The following is an 18,734-nucleotide window of genomic DNA, read 5'->3' as shown; positions in this document are numbered from 1 at the left end:
TTTGCTGCCTTCCTTACACCCCTGTTTCACTCACTGTGTTACCATAGCCTGGAGGAGAACCCCACAGTTTCTTATCTTCTCATGTTTATCCACACATCAAAGCCCTCAGAAGAGCAGGCAGGACAGGCAGCAAGCTCGGGTCTATCTGCAGCTCTCCTGTAGATACATCCCTTGTGGCTTTTTCTTGGAACACTGTTGCACATTGACTCACAAACCCATATCCTGTGGGGCCTCAGAACAATCAGACTCTGCTAATTAGGGTCTGTAATATCCTATAAGAAAGCAGCTAATACAAAATACTATTTCCCTGATTCTCTATTCATTTGTTAGCATCACTGCTAATTATTTGGCTGGGAAAACACTTGGGAGGTTCCTTCTGTGAGACCAAGCACCGAGGATTAGTAGATGGGAAGTGTAATATTAGAAGCAGCATTGTGAATGCCATTACTTTTCCCTGGACTGAGTTAGGTAGAGATATGCTCTTCCTGGAAAACTTTCCTGTACAGAGAGGGACAGTAATAACAGAGCAGAAAATGAAATTCCAAGTGCCTACATTTTCATCCTTTCTTATTATCTGGATTTATTGCCTGGAGTGGGTGTCCCATGGTTACTGAGGCATGATCACAAGGGACTATCACAGCAGTAAAAATGGGGGTAGAAGCCAAAGGTTGACTTGTGCTCAGCAAAACTGGACACCTGCCTCTGCTCTGATTTGGGTGTCTCTGCATCTCCTGTACCACACTCCGGCACAAGGCACACAGTGGGAAATGGGAACAGCTAACAGCTGGTGCCTGGCTGGGGAGAGGCATGCTGACAGATTTTCCTAAATTCCCTGTACTCTCGCCTTGTCCTGCACCTATGAGCTGGGGAAATGCCATGCTGGAGGGCTGCCTCTTCCTCCCCAGCACCCAGCAAGGCCTGTTGGAGCTGGCTTTGAGTGGGGAAACACCAGGGCACCCGGGCATGGGCATGAGCCAGCCTGTGGCACTTCATTTAACAATGGCTAAATGGTGCTTGATCCTCACATAAGCCCCCAGCTGCCACTCACAGCTCTACATTCACCCTTTGCACACTGGGGTATTTATAGCACAGAGACAAAGGAAACTGGAATTCCTGAGGGGAGGTTTTGGACATCTAGCTAGATTACTGTTTCCACCCATGGCGATTGAATGAGACAATTGAAACAGTCTCTGTAAAACTTGGGGCAGCCTGACCTCCACTCCTGGCTCCTCAGGTGCTGGAGCCTCTTGCTGCTGTTATGAAGGGCTTCACCTGGGTCCTGGCCTCTCTCAGTGGCCTTCTAAGCTCCTGATGCATGTTACTCTTCTATGATTCTTTTAAACCTCTCAATTCCCAAAGTGCACAAGAATGTATCTCTTCTCGCATGGTTGCACCATTCAGGAACAAACAGACAGTAGTCCAGCCTTGGGTTTTGCTAGGACTGAGAGCTGCTGCTCACGCAGCCAGGAGAGCCCAGCAGTGTTTGGTACCTGCATTTCTCCCTGCTGTCCTGGCAGATTGACTGTGTTGTGTCTGGCACAGGCAATCCTGCTCAGCAAGCCCCATATCCCTAATAATTGTTGAGCCCTGAATTTCAGTCAGGGTATCATCCCTAGTAACTTAGAGAAGGATGTAAGCCAAAACCCTTGCTGAAATGTGCTGGGAGATGAAGGTGGGGAGGTGAGTTCGTGCCCTCTAGGCAGCTGGGGGTTTTTGTGTTGTAAATTATTCAAGAAAAGAAGAAAGCAGCAGGAGAGAGCAAGGAGCCTGGAGCTGCAGGCAGCCTATTTTGAGGAGTCTGAACAACTGTTGAAATGGCTTCCAAATAACTCACTTGCAGCCAGAAATAAATGGCCCTGAATGGGTCACCTGCTGATTGACAGGAGTGTGCAGGCAGAGCAGAGCAGCTGAAATCAGTGCCCTCCTTTTCCCCACTGCTCCTTCGAGTGGAGGCATTGCCTGCATGGACAGGAGGTAGCACTGTGCAAATCATACCACTGACTTCTGAGAGGGAAAGGAGCACCAAGCCAAATTTCTCAACCACACTCAGGTCTGCACCAGTCCTTGAGATGAAGGGAAGGACCTTAAGGCAAACAGAGGCAGTGTGGCTCCAGGATCTGTGTTCTTCAGGAGCACAGAGCAAGCCCTGTACATCTGCACTCGTCAGCATCACTGGGGTTCAGCAGAATGAGGCCAGAGCAGGTGCTTTGCTTTCAAAGAAGCTGCTCTGCAACCTCACACTGCACAGGATGCTCTTCGTGTTCTCACTTGCTATGAGCACCACAGTGATGTGTGGGGACCCTTCTCCCAGCATGTCTCAGCATGTGGAGCACTGTAGAGGGTTGTTATTCCACAAGATATTACCAGTTCTTTAGTGATGCATTTTGGTGGATATCTTCAGTGTCAGGCTCTGTCTGAATTCCCCTGACCCAGGCTGGGCTGCAATTTGTAGTAGGGTTAATAAGAAGTAAAGATTTAATAATAGGTGAACAATTGAAGTGAGGCAAGCTTGCTGGGATCTCACAAGTCAGTGTGTGAGATGAGGCCAAAATGAAATCTGAAGCCCTGAGTCACCTTTCATGATGGTGCCAGGTAATTTTGCTGCTGTTGGGGAGCTCAGGGCAGACAAGACATACAGCTGCATAACTTCCAACCCTGTTCCATATATAAGAAACATATTTTTCCTATTACGATGGATGGCACATAGATCAATTGGGGACCCTGCCTTTCCTGATGATCTTCACTGCTCATCCTGTGCATCCCATGAAGTTACTGTGCTATTTGACACCAAGGAATCCACCTGGAAGAGTTTCCCAGCCATTAAGTAAAAAACCCCAACAAAATTCTTTGGGAGCTGTCCTCCTCAGCCTCAGCACTACCCATCTGTGTGACCACAAGAAGCTGGGCTGCAGATTTTGTTTTCTTTAACCTCATCTGCAGCTCCTGCCCACTCCTTCAACTCTTCCCAACTGGACAGCCCACAGTAAGGCTAGGAGCCTTTGGGAGTTCCTGGAGGAAATTTCCTCCTGGCAGCAGGGTGTGGTTTGGGAGTAGCTGCTGTCCCACATTCCAGCTTGGACCCTCGCACCATGGTCCCCAAACCCATTGCTGCTGGGGGGAAGCCCCGATCGTGGTACCCTGCTGTCCCCCGTCCGGCGGGACCCCTCTCACCAGCCCTTCTCTCCGCAGGCCCCGAGTACCAGAAGAGGAAGCTGCTGCAGGAGATCATCGAGAACGCGGAGCACGCGGTTAACATGGAGGAGGAGGCGCCGCGGCCCGAGGCTGCCCCGCCGCCCCCGACGCCGCCCGAGAGCCCGCAGCTGCACGAGCAGGAGGAGCCGCGGCCCCGCTCCAGCCCGGCCCCCAGCCCCGCCGCCACCCCTCCCGAGGCCAAGCGGGCCAAGGCGGCCCCCCGGCAGGACGGGGCCCCCCGGCAGGACGGGGCTCTCCGGCCGGGCAGCTGGGCCGAGGCGGGCGGCAGCCCAGCGCCCTCCGAGGGCGAGGCCCGGCCGGCGTCGCGGGGCCGCGGCCGCGCCGCCGAGCAGATGGAGATCGGGCCGCTGCAGCGCATGGCCCGGGAGCCCGACGTCGAGCTCTTCAAGGGCTACCACAGCTACGCCGTGCGGACATCCCCGGTCACCCCCGCCACGGACTATGAGGAGGAGCCGTTCCCCGAGAACGAGCCGCCCTCCCCGGAGCCCCGGGGGGAGCCCCAGCGCCGGGGGGGCACCCCCGGCCCGCCGCAGGGCCGGGAGGAGAAGCCAGCGGTGGCGGCGGAGGCCAAGGCGGAGCCGCCTCGCCCCAAGGAGCCGCAGCAGCGCCCCAGCCCCGAGCGCAGGGCCCCGGGCCGGGCCGAGCCCGCGGCCGACAGGAAGACTGAGGCCAGGGCCCCGGGCCGGAGCGAGCCCAGGGCAGCGGCCAAGCGCGGCCCGGCACAAGCAGCGGTGGCAGCACAGAAGGCGGAGGAGTGTGAAGAGGTGATGTGGGCCATCCCTGGGAGCCACCTTTGCCTTTCCTTTATTGTCTGGCAGGACCCAGAGGGATGCAGACTCCCTGGGCCTGGGGCTGCAGTCAGTGGGCGCCAAGTGGTGCCTGGCGGCTCTTTTTGGGATCATAGAGCCGCTGGAGGAGAGTGTTGGTATCCCCCTCTCCTGCTGCCTTCCCTGCCTGGATGTTTGGCCTGACATTCATAACCCGCCCGTTTTGACCTCCTCTCTCTACCTGGGCAGATATCCTTTCACACACATTATATTTCAAAATTTGTACAAAACCAGGCATCATCCAATTAATTTTATCCACTTTTCTCACCTTCTTTTCCCACCCTATTACCAGCCAACTTGGATATGAAAGTTGGGGGGGGGGGGGGAACAGGAAAAGCTCAAGTGTATTTCTGTTTTATCCATTTCACTTATGTTTTTTTCTGTAGGGGCACCTCATAAGCTGAACTGTGGTGTTGAATCACCAGCCAATTTCCCAGGTTTAAAATATAGTCACTGAAACTCAATTTTGCTCTTAGCAAATACAGCTGGAAACCCAGACATTTTATTAGCCCTTTGAGTTTCATCTTGCAGCCCTTTGGACGTGAATGATTCCAATGTGACTTTAGAAAAGCATGGCTTGGAAATACTTTGGTCTGAAGTTACAGCAATCTCACATAGGTTCATTTGTTGGGGTTTGAAAATAGATGATGTTCAAAGTGCCCTTCCAAACCAAAGCATTTTATGATTATATGATATTAAAAATGGCACGTTTACAAACACAGGCAATGTGGATGCCGAAGGGAGTTGGGAGGAGCAGCCTGGCATGGGATCAGCAATTCATGTTCCTGTTATCACGGTTTCATTTAATCTAATTTAGCTGCAAAAGAAGCCTGACTTAACCTCCTCCAAATGAATTTGCAGAGAAGTAGGAATAGGATAGGATAAACTAGTTTGAAATTCGGGCTGGTTGTTAGGTGCCAGATTTCAGTGCATTGAGAGGGGGTGATTGTGGTATTTTTGAACAGAAGAATCAAGCTGTGTCTGTCTCCTCCCCTGGAGCTGTGGTGTGTAATACTCTGTTTTGGGTTTTTCCTTCAGGGACCTAACACAATCGTGATCTGCATGGTCATCTTACTGAACATTGGTCTGGCCATCCTATTTGTACATTTTTTGACATGATGAGCCTCTTGAACAAGGTAAGAAGCAGAATGAGATTTTATCCTCAGTTTGTGAATGTAACACAAGAGACACCTCTAAGGCACCATGGAGATACAGGGCTGCTTTCCCAGGACCTCCTGGGGGACAAAACTGCTCTGCTGGGCACAGCTTTCTGTCATGTTTTTAGTCTCACTCAGCCTGCACAGGTGAAAGCCTTGCAGACAGCTGTGGTATTGTGTTGGACAGGTGTTTTGCTCTCCCTTGACTTTCCTATTTATCTGTGTCTGGGACAGGCGTTGCTGCTGGTGGAGACCTCAGACCTTGGCGGGGATTAAAGTTCAGCCACCTGGAAACACCTAAGAGGAGGACTTGAGATCCCAAGGTTACACTGCAAACATCAACCTTAAATGAGTGTCTGAAGATCAGTTCAGTTTCCTGCTCCCAGGCTGTGGCTGGCCTCTGCAATCTACCAAGGAAAAGCCAGGGTTTCTGCGCTGTGGTCTCCTCTTCTTTGTATAAAATAGCAGTTGCCTTAAATTATTCTCACCAAAGCCATCAACTGTCCTGCCATGCCAGGGATGAGGGACTTATCTGTAGCTGTAGGAAAACGAGTGAGAAGGTCTCATGTGTGCACACTGATGTGTTTTGTAACTCCCTTGGTTGACTGGGTGTCAGAGATTTTCCAAAGATTGTCATCCACGGCATGGAGATGAAGCAATGCAGCAACCAGAATGACTCATGAGAGCCGCGCCGTGGCTCGGGGTGGACGACGCTGCTCTCCGTGCTTGGAAGTCATCCAGAGGGATGAACAAAAAGTCTTTCCTTTCCCCTGGCACCTGGCATCATTTTCCATGTATGGAGGACTGAGAGGGGGAGCAAGTTGAAATTTGGCTTGTTGAAGTGTGACCCGAGTCCTGCCCATGGCGGCCGATGCACCACGGATGGGCCCGCGGGGTGGGGTGTGAGGGACTGCTGGATCCAAGGCTGTTGGTGCCTGTGGGGGTGCTCTGGGTGGAGATGGGGCCTTTTTTGGGACCAGGCACCATCCAAGCGCTCTCCTGCCACCAACAATGCTCTGCACAGAAGTGTCTTGCGGTGGGTGGCTTCCCACTGTAACGGGAAAGGCAGTAGGTGTGATGAATTTGTCCCTTTACCCCTTTTTTTCTATGAAAATGTTGTGAGTTCCAGTGAAAAGGAGGTTCTTGCTGAAAATGCCTCCATACACCTGCAGGTTCCTCCCCTTGGTGTTCTGGGCTGCAGGGGGTCCTGGCCTCTCATTGCACCCAACTTTCCAGCCAAAGGATGTAGGGCGGCTATCGTGGGAGAGGTTACCTTATTCCTGAAAGAAAAAAGGTGCAGAGATGTGAGTGACTGCAGTGTGTTTGGATGTTGGGCTCAGAAATATGCAGCAGCCAGGCTTTCAACGGTGGCAGAGTACAGTGGGGCAGTTGTAGCTGTTGCTCATGTGTGCAAGGCTGAGAGGTCTGGGCGATTTGTATCAATTTCCCCAAAGCTGTGACAGGGAGTGACCTTTGGAAGGAGATATTTCCACCACGATCTGCTCTGATCCTTAGCAGTGCGAGCTTAGAAAGTCAGCACAGATGAAGTTACAGTTTAGTGTGAGGCTGAGTGCTTGGACATGTTTCTTCCTTCTTTTAAGAGCAATGTGTATTTCCTATCCCTTTTTAAGATAATCAGAGATGTTATTTATAGTTGGTTGTGCACCTCTGTGTATCCTGAAGTCCCACAGCACAGGACTGGGTGGGAAAACCTTGTTGGACTGGAAAGAATGGGGAAATGATAGTTAAGGAAAAAAAAACAGATGCCTGGTCTGCTTCAAAGGTCAATCTGAAAGGATTTCAGAGACGGAGTGGCAGACACACAGGGGTTTAAACTCACTGGAGACAGGGGGCAAAACCTGCCTGATTTATCTACTCTAGTTATGGCGTAAGAGAGTGAGAATAATTCAGTACTTTTCTTTGTGAACCAAGTCTATTTTTTAACCTTTTTTCAGCTCAGGAACATTGCCACAGTAGCAAATATGTGGTATTAAGTGTGGGAGAAGTGAATATGATCCTTTCCTAAAAGCCATGTGGCTGTACCAGTCCTGAGAAAGCTGTGCAGCATCATCTACACTTCCACAGAGCATAGTTTAGTAGCAATTTCCTTATTTTCTTTTATTTTTTTTTCTTTCTTTAAATATAAATGTATTGCAAACCCCAGGCTCTGCTTCCTTTGACATTTTATCTCCATTTGCTGGCATTCACTTGCCAACTCTGCAGTTTCAATATGCCAACTGCTTTCATTCACCACCAAGACAATTTCCATTGAGAGACTTGAGGGGCTTTTATTTATCACTAAGCGCAAAAATGGATCTTTTTCAACAGTGCTAAGGTAATTCCTTCCCCCCCTCCTTATTTTTTATGCATGTGATATGCACTCAGTAATGTGCTTTCTTCCTAGTAACCTTCTGAGAAAAGTAGGTAGATTTGCTTTTATGTGATGTATAACTGTATCCATATTGCCCTGAGATATGGATATATATACATAGAGAGAGAGCCCCTTAGGGATTTCATTTCCTTAGATGCAAAATACCAGATTTACCTCAAAGTGCATGCTTTCAAAACTGATTAGGATTTTGTGTTATACTTTTCAGGTCTTACAAAAATGCAGATACCTTTCACTCTTCACACAAAAATACCCTCATCACAGATTTTGCAAGCTGTTTACTACAGTCTGTGTACTACTGTCCAGAGTTTTCTGTCGGTTGTTCTGCTGGATTATGTGCAATAATAAACAGTTATCTGCTCACTCTATCCATGTGGATTTTTGCAGGGGAATATCCAGATTTCTTTCCATGTTGACACATTCATGCCAGTTCTAAAGCAGAGTAGTACAGAATTTTATTGGTGGCATCTGGATGTTTTTTAGCTATTTCTTAATTACCTGTTATAAAATTTTGCAATTTTTTTATTGATGGGGATACTTTGCAAAGAGAGTTGTTTTCACTGACTGCTTTTAGGCAGCCTTTAAGGACCCTGTGAGTCTGTGAGCACACTCCATGTGCTCCCATTGTGCTGGCCTCTGGCAGGGGTTGCACAGAGCCAGGAGGAGAGGCAGTGCACTGGCCCAGAGCCTGCCCAGGCCATACAGATGGCTGCTGCCAGGTCCCTTTGCTGCCTCCCGAGCCCAGGGCTGCTGCCAAGTTCATTCTGAGCTGTGCATCACTGGCTGCTCCTCCTGGGTTTGGGGGGGAGCTGTTCTCCACTGCCTGTGCCCCATCCTCTCGCTCAGCCTCCTGAAACAACCCGGCTGTGTCAGGCACGAGGCAGAGGGAGATGGCAGCTGGGTGATTTATGGGGGAGGATGGATGAGCAGAGCCCAGCACCAGCCCAGGGCAGCAGGGCCCCGGGGCCTAAGGAATCCAGAGTAGCCAAAACCTTCAATCCTTTTTCTATTTCTGGAGTGTTCCACATGAGCAAAGCCAGACTGTGCAGAGAGGCTGGTGGGACACAGGCTCAGCCTTCATGGGCAGAAGCACTGTCCCTGCCTTCTGTGGGTGTGAGGGGTCTTGTGGCAGACTTTACGCCCTGGTAGAGACTTAAGGAGCTGAGTTTAAGGAAATAATGGCTTTACACTCCTTTGGGCTTGCTTTGCTTCTGGGTATGGGAGGAACCAGCTACGTCTCATTCATCAGTCAGGGGCAGCAGGGTAACTGGAGCTTGTGCGCCTCATAAATCTCAGGCTGATGAATGGAGCAGGTCTTTGGCTCACGTGTTACAGAGGCAGTAGGGAGGGAGGTGGGTCTGCTGCTGAGGCAATGACACATTGCTTTATTAATTAAGGCAGAACGAAAAATCTGCAGCTTCCCCAGGGTAGTGGGGACAGTGCGTGTCTCTCTGCCTCAATAGCTGCTGGTTTCAGGGATAATGTCCCCACAGTGTCCAGCCAAGTGTCCCCAAGGGCAGGCAGGGAGGTGTCTGATATGTGAGAACCAAGCTAAAGGCACTGGCCTGATCCTGTGTCGAAGGGCAGAGCCTTACCCTCCACTGGTGGGAGGGAAGGTGCAATCTGAGCCCCAGTGTCCTCTGACAGTGACCTGCCCAGGCGTCCTGGGGACAGCCACACTGTTCTCTGCTGTCCTAGTGGGGCATGGGGGCTCTCAGGAGCCACCCTCTCTTTTGGTCCTCGTCTTTGCACAAGAGGAAGGGTCAGAGCTGGGGTAAAGGTGACCCTGGCACTGAGAAGGTGCTGAAACATGCAGAAGGGTTCCTGTAGTCCTCTCTGGCCAAGGAGCCAGGAATGGGTCTGGCTCCACACACCTGCCTTTGCTTCACGACCCTTCCTGGAGGAAGCTAGCTTGGGCCCCAAGAGCATTAATGCATCAGGGATCAGGCACCACCAGCAAGGGCATCCCATGCCCAGCTTGGGGCTGGCAGCAAGGGGCCTTACTGTAGAACCCTCTCCTCTTGTCAGAAATACTGGCACTGCACAGCTGGAAGAAGTAGCTTTTTATTTACTTCCTCTGAGCAAGCACCCACACTGTGCCTGCAAAGACAGGATCAGTCAGCTTGGGAGCCCAGTGGGCCCTTGCTGAGGACCTCAAAACCATGTTAGCACCAGGACCATCCCAGGGCCTTCTCCCTGAGAGGTTAAAGTTTTTATAGGCTTCACAGCTTGTGTTTTCAGGCATTAATTCTCTATTAGCAGAGCAGTGAAGAGCCACTGGTGCACTCACAGTATCCCATGTCTCTATAGAAACAGCACACTCAGAGCCCAATTCATAAGGTGGTTATTAAAGAAAATTCATCAATTATAAAGCACAAATTGCCCTTAATACTTCTGCTCATCACAGGGGCCTGTGTGTTGCCATCATGTTCCCTCCCTCAGGCAGTACCAGGGAACACACCCCAGATTTGGGGCACAGGCAATGCCCTCCCATTAAAGTCTTCATTTAGACTCTGGCAGGACAGAAATGTGTAGGGCTGGTTAACTGCTAAACTGAGAGTATTGTAGTAAATTAAAGTCAGTCCCACAGGACTGGCAAGCTTTGATGTGCTGTGTGCCCCAGGGCACTTCTGGAACTCTTGCCTTGGTTTGAAGAGTCCTGAGGAGCAATCCCTGAGTGAGTGCAAGCCTGAAGGCAGGTCTGGAGGCAGTGCTGGCCCAAGAGCCCTCCAGAAGCCTTGGGAAACAGGAATTGCAAAATAAACAACTCTGAGTGATTGCATTAATATTGCTGTAGGACTATCCCTAGGTTTTATTAGCAGCTCTTTAATTGTGATCTGCTTGAACTAATTAGCCCAAAGAAACAGCTGGGGCCAGACCAGATTGAAAAAGGGCTGCATCCAATTCTTTCCCTACTGTGTGGTCCACCCTTTCTTGTGGCTCTTAAAAATTTAAGCAATTGCTCAGCATCCTCTTTGGTGACCTGAATATTTTTCATTTAAAGGTACCACTATTTTATTTTAGAAACATGGTTGGGTGCCACAGAGTGGAAGCCTGTTCTGGTTGCAGGGAGGTGCTGCATGCCCTCATGGTCTTTTAATCTTTTTTTTTTTTAGGGAACTGCTGGTATTTTGTGTTACTCCATAATTTGTCCCTGGAGCAGGCTGGCTTTCAGAGTGCTGACCATCATTGTAGGGGAGCAGCTCCCCAAAAAAACACCTGCATGATCTCTCTCCTGTGACACAGGCTGGCATAGATGCCCTATTTCCCCAGTTTCCCACCACCCAAATCTAGGGACAAAGAAGACAACCTGATAGGGCCTTCAACTACAGATTTTCATAAGTTACTTAAACTTGTGTGTTTTGCCAGAGTACATAACCCTTGCTGAGGTCCCATCCATGCCCTGCATACAGGCAGTTGCTGCGTGCCCTCTATCACTGGGACCAGTTAAATTCAGGTAAATGTGCTGGATGTGGTGTCTCCTAAGCTGAAACTCCCTGATGAATGCCAGGAGCTTCAGCCAACCTATGATCCTTCAGGCACAGAAACCTCACCACTCTCCCATCAGCTCTTCCCCAAGCCTCTGCCTCCTCCATCCCCCTCTCTGCACTACTCATAAATTCTTCCCCTCACCCCAGGGCTCTGCAGCACTGCCAGATCCCTCCTCTCCTGCCAGGGGACTTGTTTGTAATTGAAGAAACCAGATGGTGTTTTACCAGGTTAACAACCCTTGAAAGGGCAGGGGTTAGAAAAAATGAGCTTTAATTAGGAGAGTAACAGGTTAGACCATGTTGAGTTACACTTCAATGCGATAAATTACTTAGGAGCAATAGATTCTTTATTTGCTGGCATGTTTATAAACTCACAGCCCACACTCATGCTGTTGAGACAAATAAATGCTGAGGGTAAAATACGGCTTGAGTCTTTATGAGCAGGGTGGGATTTTGCAAGGTGCTAGGTAATGCAGGCTGAAGCTTCAAGGGAGATCTCTGATTTCTTATAAGGAATTGAGGTTTTTATTCAGGCCCTGAATATCCAAAGGAACTTACAGTGATGAGTTATTTATTTTAATTCCTTTATGCTATTGATATATTTCCCAGCAGCATGCATATCTCAACCACCATCTCCTTAGCAGCTGAGTGCTGACCTTCTGCCTCCACTTCCACCTAAAAGTCTCTCAGCTCCTCCTAAAGTGTCAGGATACATGCAGGGGGAAGGACCAGGAACTCATTCCTCATCTACAGAGTTTAACGCTCTGGTGCATTTGTTGGAGATCTCGTGGTTCCAGGAGAATTTATCTGCCAATTACTTCTCAAAAAATAGCAAAGGGTCATGCAGTACTTGGCAGCTAAGAGCAGAAAGGGGAGAAGAGAATCAGGTTTTAATTGAATCTCAAGTGTGTTGAACAAATATTTCAGAACTATCTGTTCTATCTGCTGGCCTGAAATTTAATTAAGAAAATAATGCTTTTAGGGTGTCTCCATCTGGGGGGAGAAGCAGAAAGGGGGAGAGTGAAGATAGGAAATGTGATGAGGAGTGGAAAACATCTTGCTGGAGATACTTCAGAATCAAGCAGCTCCTTGTGTTTGCAGAGATCAAGGCTGTCTGTCAAACTGCACATCCCGTGCCTGAGAAATGCCTTAGGTCAGGATGCAGGTGGGTTTCCAAGCTCCAGCAGTAAATCCTCTTCCCACATCCAGCCCTGCACCCTCAGCTTCAGGGGAAGGGCTGGAGGAGACAGCACAGCCCATCCCCAGGAAGATGCTGCCTGTGCTCAAGGCCCCAGGAGTCACCCAGGGATCCCCTTCCCACTCCCCCACCTTACCCTGATCCTTGCTGCTCTGCTTTGTCTGCACATCTTTATCAATGGCTTGTTCTGAGCTGCTAAGGAAAAATCTGTTCTAAGGGAGAAAAAAATGTCTGTAGTATAAAAAAGATTGTTACAAGCAAATCCTCACATGTTAGCAAAAACACCTCAATTTTCTTCAAGAAGTAAATCCCAAATCTCTGCACAGAACTTTCTTAACAACAACAAATAGGAACTCTGTTCATAAATTCACATTATACAATATACACAAAACAGTGCAAAAATAGCATGAATGCTTAAACTCCAAATGCATTATGTTTAAAATAACTGCAAAAAGCCAGTGCTCTCTTCCCTCATCCTCATCTATTTTAGGGGTAACATAGATGGTTTAATAACATGCAATATAATAATCATATATGCAAAACCTCCCTAAACACAACAAAATAGGTCCTGGACAGTTCCAACACACTGAGGGGACTTGAGTTCTTGTCCTGACTAATTCAGTGAAGTGATTTCCTGTAGATGCAGAATGGTTAATTAACATTTTGTGCCCTTGAAAATATCACACATATTTTCCCGAGTGGCTGCAAAATTCTAAGCTCTTTTAACACTACAGTTTGGTGAAAGCCAAACTAAGGTAACTTGACTAGTGAGGCTGCATTGGCTGTTCAAGTGATACTTCACAGTCACTTGAGGCTTACTGGTGGCAGACACTTGTTTTATTTGGCATGAGCCTAGGGTTTGGTTCATGTGAATCTTTTTGATTTTGCTCATAGTCCAGATGGTCTCTTGCAAGTCTGGGGCAAGTGTCCTTGGTCTCCTGGATGCTGCAGGGTATGAATATCTACTGACAGCAGCAATAAATATTTGTGTCACTAATCACAAAACACTTAATGGGCTTCACAAATGATTTCCAGGAAATAAGAGAATTTCTTCACCTGTCTTGGAAATGCACCTGTAGCTGGGGCAGAGAGCAACACTGCTCTGTGGTACACAACTACACAGATCACTGGGGCTTACAGGACAAGAGTACAGCTTCCAGCTGAAGCAACCAGAGGAATTTTGACAGGAAAGGTAAAGTTATCCAAAAGAAACTCAGACCACAACGTGGGAAGTACTTTTGTTACATTAGGGAGCATTTACTATTAGTTTGTTCATTATTAGTTTGCTAATTGTAGCAAATCTGTCTGGTCTGGATCTCGGGTTTCTGTGCTACCAGCACTGCAGTGTTTCCAGAGGCATGATATGAGGCTCATGACACCCAGCTTTGGTTATTCCTAATGTAGGAGTCTCCCCCTGAGAGTCCCTTTACAGTCAATGGCCTCGTATCTTGGAGGCATTTATCTCCTCTGTGGGGATGTATTCCTCACAGGAGAGTGGTGAGATGAGACACGTGGAAGTGCCTAATTGTCCTCATTAACTTCAAAAGGACTCCAGAGGAGCAGCTTCCATGGGGTGTCTGTGGCATGTCAGTTTGGGTAGGACAGACTCACTCCAGAAAAAGGTGTATTTTTTCCTTGAACAGTCTTCTGTTCCTGGGATTCCTTTCAGTGCTTTGGTCCAGCTCAGCACTTGCACATAACAAAATGGGGTGGCACTGCTATATTTAACAACAGATGCTTTGGAGATGCTAAATATTGACATGTGCCTAACACTTCACAAACAAGAATAAATTAGCACTAAGGAAAAGCAAATTAATTTGCCTATAACAATACGTTTTCTTAAATGCCCTGAAGAAGTATTGAATGAAGCTCGCTGCAATGCCAAAGCAATTCCTCTTGGCACTCTCCCAGCACAGTGTGTACAGCCACTTAGCTCTCACTGCCTGTGTTGTTTCAGTCTCAGGGGATTTGTTTATTTTTCTTTGCAGGTGCAGGGAGCCTGCTCAGATCCTCCTGCTCGGTGAGGTTGTGGTCAGAGCTGTCGTGAGAACAGTCCTTCACAGCGCTGTAGTACACCGGGGTGCAGGGCAGGGCAGGGCGCTCAGCACCCTTCTCCTGGCACTTGTACAGCTTCCTGAAGGCAGCCCTGAACTTCTGGGACATGAGGTTGTAGATGATGGGGTTGATGGCACTGTTCAGGTAGATGCACAGGCGGCAGAAGAGGAGGAACCAGGTGTTGAGGTACGGAGGGTCCACGAAGGAGTTCACCACCACCAGCGTGCGGTAAGGCAGCCACAGCACGGCAAAGAGGGCCACCACCACAGCCAGCATCTTGGTCACCTTGATGGGGGGGAGATGCAAAAAGAGAAATAGCCAGATGGTGCTAAATCTCCAGCACAACTTTCCCACTGTAGCACTGGTGCAGACAGCTAGTTCCTCTCTCTAAGCATTTAAAAGAAACACCCAGGGCATGGTGCTAGTTCTTGCTGGAACCATTTTAATCAGGAAATAATCTTGCATAAATAAAACCAGAAATTATAGATTGTCATCTACCATTGAAGAGCCTCTAAATCTCTTTAGGAAAGGTATTCACCATCCTTGTAATGAGCTAGGATAAGCATGGGAATGTCTGTACCAGAAAACTAATTTGAAAATTTTACATAACAGTAAATGAATGGGGAAAATACTTGTCTAAAGATGAGGACCTCGGTTTTAGGGGTGTCATGGAATACACTTCATCTCCTTGCCTAGGGTTTCCTGGTTTCCTACATCACTTACATTGTTCCAGGGAACAGGCTTCTGGTTCAGAGCAACCCTGGAAGCAGAGGAGACTGTCAGGAATCTTATATTACTTGTGCTGATATAGGGCTTACTTAGCTACTTACCATGGGTTACTTTAATTTTCAGCACACTAGGGGAGTACTACATAAACATATTGGGAACAAAAAGAAACTGAGAACTCAAAAGTGAGCAGTAATTGCCCTCAGCTCAAAATAAGCTCGTTCAGGAAATTGGGGTTTTGCACTGAAACACCAGTCATCCTAATAATTTCAACAGCTATTTCTGGTAAGTGGCAATCCTCCTCAAACAAATACTAACACAATACACACGTCCCCAAGGAGGAAAGTATGACTAAACACTGATGCCACACGCGTATCTAGGCAGTGGTGTTTCAAATGTCAGAAAGGGAATTGTGCAATAATCCAGTTCTTAGTATGGACATAAGCACTGGGATCACATTTAAAGTCTCTCAGCTTTTCTTGGAGTGCTATTTTACTTCATCAAAAGAAACTATACCTTCCTGTAATGCCGTGAGTTGAAACTGGGAGTCATTGCTTGTGGCAACAAAGCTTTCCCTAGAAGAAAGGGACTATTACCCAGCTGTGGCCAAAATAGGTGTTTGCAGTGTGTGGTTTAATGGAAATGTGAGGACACTTCCAAAAATAAGATCTTGCAGTGATACAATGAGTGCTGAGGCTGTTGCTAAGACTGAAACTTGTTTGCTGCTACAGTTTGTTACCTTTTGGGAAAGAGATGAGAAAATGTACAAGTGGTGTCTCACAAAGCTGCGTCCAGCCTCTTCTCCTCTCCTGGAAGCCACAGATGCTTCTCCCGAGCCAGTATCCTCCCTCCTTATTCCTGCACCGTACATTCTGAGATGTACAGCCCTTTTTTAGGAATCCCACTCCCTCTAGTGGTCCCTCTTCGGGAGGAGAAATACAGACTTGGAGGTGTTCGTAGAAGTGGTAAATACAGCAAAGCTCACACCTTGTTTGTTGTCCTGCTCAGGATTTAGGTGCTTTTAGAAGCACCAGTGAGAGAACTGCAGCATCTTCACACCCCAAAAGCAGGGCAGTTCTGGGGTTGTGTAGGAGCACAGCCACAGAAAATCTCCCTCAGCCATCCAGGCAGGGGAGAAAAGCAGGCCCTTCTGAGACAGCCCATTTAGGAGCTTTCCCAGGGAACTCTGGGCACGGGACCTGGAAGAGCCAGTTCCCCTATAAAGAGAGGCCAGAGGAGAAACGCTGATGTGGGTGTCTGTACTCTGGTCAGAGGCACCTCCAGAGCTACACACACACCAACTGGAAGCCCTGGAAAACTGCTTTACAGTTCAAAAACTTAGTGCCATCTTTATTCCTTATGATGGCAGCACTGTGATGTCAGGCTTTCCAAGGAAGTCTTTGCGTGCTAGGATATTGTGGGAGGTAATGCCAATCTCGAGTCAACTCCTGGTGTAACAGCAAAGAGAGCACAAGATGTTTCCAGGAGCTGGAATGCCCCAGCAGCCACTTGTCCCAAAAATGCTGGAGCATGCTGTGCCACTCCACAGCACAGCATTGCAGGGGGAGCAGCACAGCCCCTCCAACAAGGGGAATGCAATCTGCTCTGGAAGGAGAGATCCATCAACCAGTCGAGAGCCCTCGCTGCAAAACACCCTGCCCGAGGCTCCTGCAGCAGCCAGTGGCCATGGGAGAACAGGCAAATGCTTTTGGAGAAGTCAGCACTTGCTTTAAACCTTTCAGAGAAAAAGGGAGGAAAAGCTGGACTGGAAAGATTCTGAAGTTCATGAAGAAATACACGTTCTCTGAGCTGTTTGCTTCCCCTCTGTGACCCTGACTCGTCTCTCCTGGGGAATGGAGGTTCCTGTGCAAGGCAGACAACAAGCTACTGAGCTGGAAACACAAGGACTATAGGGCAGGCTGGAGCTACTTTGGAAATCACAACAGAACTAGTGATTTCAAGGACTCAAGCCGAAGTCCCAGATTCAACCCCTTCCTTTACAAGGAAAGCTGAATGGGCCCTGCCTGTTGAGAATGGGACTGTCCCTTGTCTGGATACTGACCTGCCCAGAGAGATGGGACACGAGGCAGTGATTGCCCATGTGAACAGAGAAGGATGAGCAATGAGGACAGAAGGAGGTGGGAGGAGAAGGATATGGAGAGATAGCAGCTGAGAGACACAGGAACCACCGAAATGCAAACACACCACTGTGGCAGTGACTCCCCCGGCTGCACGGACTGGGGGCTGCAGCCAGGGCTGGCCTCCAAGGGAAGACAGTTCTCCCTTCTCTTTGCTCCTTTAAATGTGAGCTCATCTGCACAGGACGCTGTCTGAGAGATGAGTCCCACTGCCATAACGTGACCCAGCCCTCTCCTCCTCGGGGAGGCAATCAGTAATTAATTAGCCAGCAGAAGTGCCTGCCCTCCTGCCTCTCCACTGCTCTACCAAGCCCTACCAAAGCAGGGGGAGCCCATCTGTGCTGCCAGACCCCAGATGGGCTTGAGGGGCTCCTTTGCAGCAAAACAACGCTCCCCACTCCCTCCAGAAAGGGAAACAAAGCATCGTGGCACCTCATCCCTGCCAGAACGGCCCTCACAGCCCCCAGACGGCAGGGAGCCCCTACCTGCTTGCGGGAGCTCAGGGCAGCCCTGCCGCCCCGGCAGGAGAGCTTGAGCGAGCTGCCCTGGTGCCCGGAGCCCGGGGAATGCTGCGGGGTGCCGGGCATGGGGCTCGCGAACAGGATGCGGGCAATGAGGCCGTAGAGGACAGTGGCCAGCCCCAGCGGGATGACATAGAAGACGGCAAAATCCAAGAAGTAAATGGGCATGTAAAGGCTTCTGGAGACCCGGTAGCCACAGGTGACCTGCGTCCCATCCGAGAAGGTGACCTGGGTGGTGTCCACCAGGAAGAACCACATGAGGCAATAGAGGGAGGTGAAGAGCCACAGCGAGGCGATGATGCGCCTGGCGCGGGACACGGTGCACAGGAGCTGTGCCTTGATGGCGTGGCAGATGGCGATGTACCGCTCCACCGTGAAGGCAGCGATGGACCAGGCGGAGATGTTGATGCCCAGGTACTGCAGGTAGGTGATGCAGAGGCAGCCGGCGTAGCCGTACACCCAAGAGGCCAGCACTTCGGAGATGTTGGGCAGCCCGGCGGCCAGCAGCACGATGAGGTCGGCCACGGCCAGGCTCACCAGGTAGCAGTTGGTGGGGGTCACCATGTGCTTGGTGCGCAGCACCACCAGCACCACCATGGCATTGCCGGCGATGCCCACGCCGCAGATGAGCAGCACCAGCAGGATGGTGACCACCTGCAGCTCCAGGGGCTGCCGGGGCATCCTGCCCAGGCTCTGGTTGCCGCTGGCCGAGCCGTTCTCCATCGCGCCTGCCGGCACCGGCGGAGCCCCGCGCACCCTGCGGCGGCAGCGGGAGTCGGGGCTGCCCCCGAGCCCCCTCCCCGCTTTCCCGCCCACCCCGGCTCCTCCCTCGCCTTTTTTTCCACGATTCGCCCCAAGTCTTGCAGCCGCCCTGCTCCTTGCATCCCTCTCCCCTGCAAACTCTCCGCCTGGAGGGGCGGGGAGCGGCCAGGATCCCCCCAGTCCTCGGGAGCCTCCAGGAGCTGCCGTGAACCACCCGGGACTGTCCAGAACCCCCAGGCTCCCGGGACTCTCCAGGA

The 18,734-nt window shown here is 49.9% G+C and overlaps 2 protein-coding genes across 2 annotated transcripts in view; one reads left to right on the top strand and one right to left on the bottom strand.

The window, feature by feature from the left end:
• The window catches only part of JPH2 (junctophilin 2), a 30,989-nt gene extending 23,035 nt beyond the window's left edge, over positions 1-7,954 (top strand). The window contains exons 4-6 of the mRNA XM_058850495.1: positions 3,190-3,977; positions 5,079-5,176; positions 5,432-7,954. Of these exons, the coding sequence (XP_058706478.1) occupies positions 3,190-3,977; positions 5,079-5,159 (869 nt within the window). The 3' untranslated portion in view covers positions 5,160-5,176; positions 5,432-7,954. The remainder of the gene's footprint in view (positions 1-3,189; positions 3,978-5,078; positions 5,177-5,431) is intronic.
• A 6,264-nt stretch (positions 7,955-14,218) lies between these two features.
• On the bottom strand, positions 14,219-18,462 carry LOC131584919 (thyrotropin-releasing hormone receptor-like). The gene is made up of 2 exons (XM_058850505.1): positions 17,680-18,462; positions 14,219-14,615 (listed from the first exon to the last, which is right to left on the bottom strand). Exons 1-2 carry the CDS (start codon positions 18,436-18,438, stop codon positions 14,235-14,237), a joined length of 1,140 nt encoding a protein of 379 aa, XP_058706488.1. The 5' UTR covers positions 18,439-18,462; the 3' UTR covers positions 14,219-14,234.
• Positions 18,463-18,734: the final 272 nt, after the last annotated feature.

The sequence above is a fragment of the Poecile atricapillus genome, chromosome 15 (assembly GCF_030490865.1).
Source record: "Poecile atricapillus isolate bPoeAtr1 chromosome 15, bPoeAtr1.hap1, whole genome shotgun sequence".
Classification (NCBI taxonomy): Eukaryota; Metazoa; Chordata; class Aves; order Passeriformes; family Paridae; genus Poecile; species Poecile atricapillus.
Note: the sequence above shows the minus strand (reverse complement) of the source record. Positions and strands in the feature narration are given on the sequence as shown.

Bases quoted from the DNA above. Each gene is read 5' to 3' on its own strand.
- LOC131584919 (XM_058850505.1), bottom strand. From the start codon at position 18,438: ATGGAGAACGGCTCGGCCAGCGGCAACCAGAGCCTGGGCAGGATGCCC. The intron at 14,616-17,679 runs GTAGGGGCTCCC...CCCCCCATCAAG, and splicing joins CCCTGAGCTCCCGCAAGCAG to GTGACCAAGATGCTGGCTGT.